Here is a 1,775-nt window from a genome sequence, read left to right on the forward strand (position 1 = left end):
CAGGGTGTGTGCAGGGCAGGGTGTGTGCAGGGCAGGGTGTGTGGGTATGTGGCGTGTGCAGGGCATGGTGTGTGCAGGGCAGGGAGTATGCAAGGGCAGGGTGTGTGCAGGGCAGGGTGTGCGGGTATGTGGCGTGTGCAGGGCAGGGTGTGTGCAGGGCCGGGTGTGCGCAGTGCCGGGTGTGCGCAGGGCAGGGTGTGCGGGTATGTGGTGTGCATGGCATGGTGTGTGCAGGGCAGGGAGTGTGCAGGGCAGGGAGTGTGCAGGGCAGGGAGTGTGCAGGGCCGGATGTGCGCAGTGCCGGGTGTGTGCAGGGCAGGGTGTATGCAGGGCCGGGTGTGTGCAGGGCAGGGTGTGCGGGTATGTGGTGTGCAGGGCATGGTGTGTGCAGGGCAGGGTGTGTGCAGGGCAGGGAGTGTGCAGGGCAGGGTGTGTGCAGGGCAGGGTGTGTGCAGGGCAGGGTGTGCAGGTATGTGGTGTGTACAGGGCATGGTGTGTGCAGGGCAGGGTGTGTGCAGGGCAGGGTGTGTCCACCCGTGGGCCGTCCTGGGCTGTCCTCCTTCCTGCAGTAGACAGCACGTCTTTTATGAAACATCTGGTGGGTTCAAAGCACTGACCTTTCAGTTAGCACCAGTCCCTGATTGTCCGCACCAAGTCATTGTTGTTATGTTCCACTGAACCAGAACTGACCCGTGACTGACCATCCAGCGGGTTTTCGAAAGCAGTAAGTCACATGGGAGCAGCAGGTGGATTCGAACCTCCAGCCTTTCTGCTGGCAGTGCAGCTCCTCACCATCGAGCCGCCGCGCCCCCACCCCGTGCCTCACTAACTTGAATGCCACTCATCTGGCCTCATCAGCATCACAGTGCGAGGGTTTTCTAGCACACAGACTCATTACGTCCTCACAGAAGTGGGGTCAGTTAGATTCTGAATCATGGGAGGACAGTTACTGGACTATCGGAGAATGCTGGCTTGGTCAGCCTGGCACACACTATCCCCGATGCTCTTTTCATTGACATTTGGGTGCAGTTTACAGAGCTCACCGGTCCTCCAGTTGACCATAACTATTTGGTGTTAGGACATGGAGTCCAGTCCCCACATGGCATCATTTTGGGGGTTACAGTTTAACCCATGACAGGAGAGGGTGAAGGAACGTGCCTGCTGCCCTGGACCACAGTGTGGCGTTCTGGTCATTGTTGAGTGGGCATCTGTTGGCTGGCAGTGCACCCCCTGGGCTCTGCTCTGAAGCAAACACACGGAGTACGGTGGGCCTGGTGGGCACCTGGTGGGCAGCACAGACCTGCCGCGCTCCTGAAGGAGGCTCCTCATGGTCAGGCCCAGGACTCTCCGTTTGGAGATCCGAGGTCAATGTCCAGCATTTTGTGATCTGAGGGAACTATCTTGTGTGCTGTAAGCCCTGACCTCTGTGCTACGAGGCTCGCTGGACGTCCTCACCGTGTGTCCGGCTGTGCCTGACTGTGTCCACCTCCCCACAGGGTGCCCTGGGCCAAGTGCCGGCAGACTTACTTTTCCCGTGGGAAAAACAAGCAGTCTCTGGACGCTGTGGAGAAGGCTGCGTTCTTCGTCACGCTGGACGAAACTGAGCAAGGCTACACAAAGGAGGACCCCGTCACGTCCATGGACAACTACGCCAAGTCGCTGCTGCACGGCCAGTGTTTTGACAGGTGGGTCCTCATCTTGTCCACACGAAGGTGGGAATGTTCTGAGTGGGACTCGCCATCTCCGAGTTTCCCATACGAGCAGTCCGGTGCTTC

The 1,775-nt window shown here is 59.2% G+C and overlaps 1 protein-coding gene across 1 annotated transcript in view; it reads left to right on the forward strand.

Annotated features, from left to right (window-relative positions):
• Window positions 1–1,775, forward strand: part of CPT1A (carnitine palmitoyltransferase 1A (liver)) — a 45,639-nt gene that overhangs the window by 24,405 nt on the left and 19,459 nt on the right. Inside the window, exon 10 of the mRNA XM_006893235.1 lies at window positions 1,497–1,685. Coding sequence (XP_006893297.1) covers window positions 1,497–1,685 — 189 coding nt within the window. The remainder of the gene's footprint in view (window positions 1–1,496; window positions 1,686–1,775) is intronic.

This window comes from Elephantulus edwardii, unplaced genomic scaffold (genome assembly GCF_000299155.1).
Source record: "Elephantulus edwardii isolate Elephantulus edwardi_28Jun2011 unplaced genomic scaffold, EleEdw1.0 scaffold00126, whole genome shotgun sequence".
Classification (NCBI taxonomy): Eukaryota; Metazoa; Chordata; class Mammalia; order Macroscelidea; family Macroscelididae; genus Elephantulus; species Elephantulus edwardii.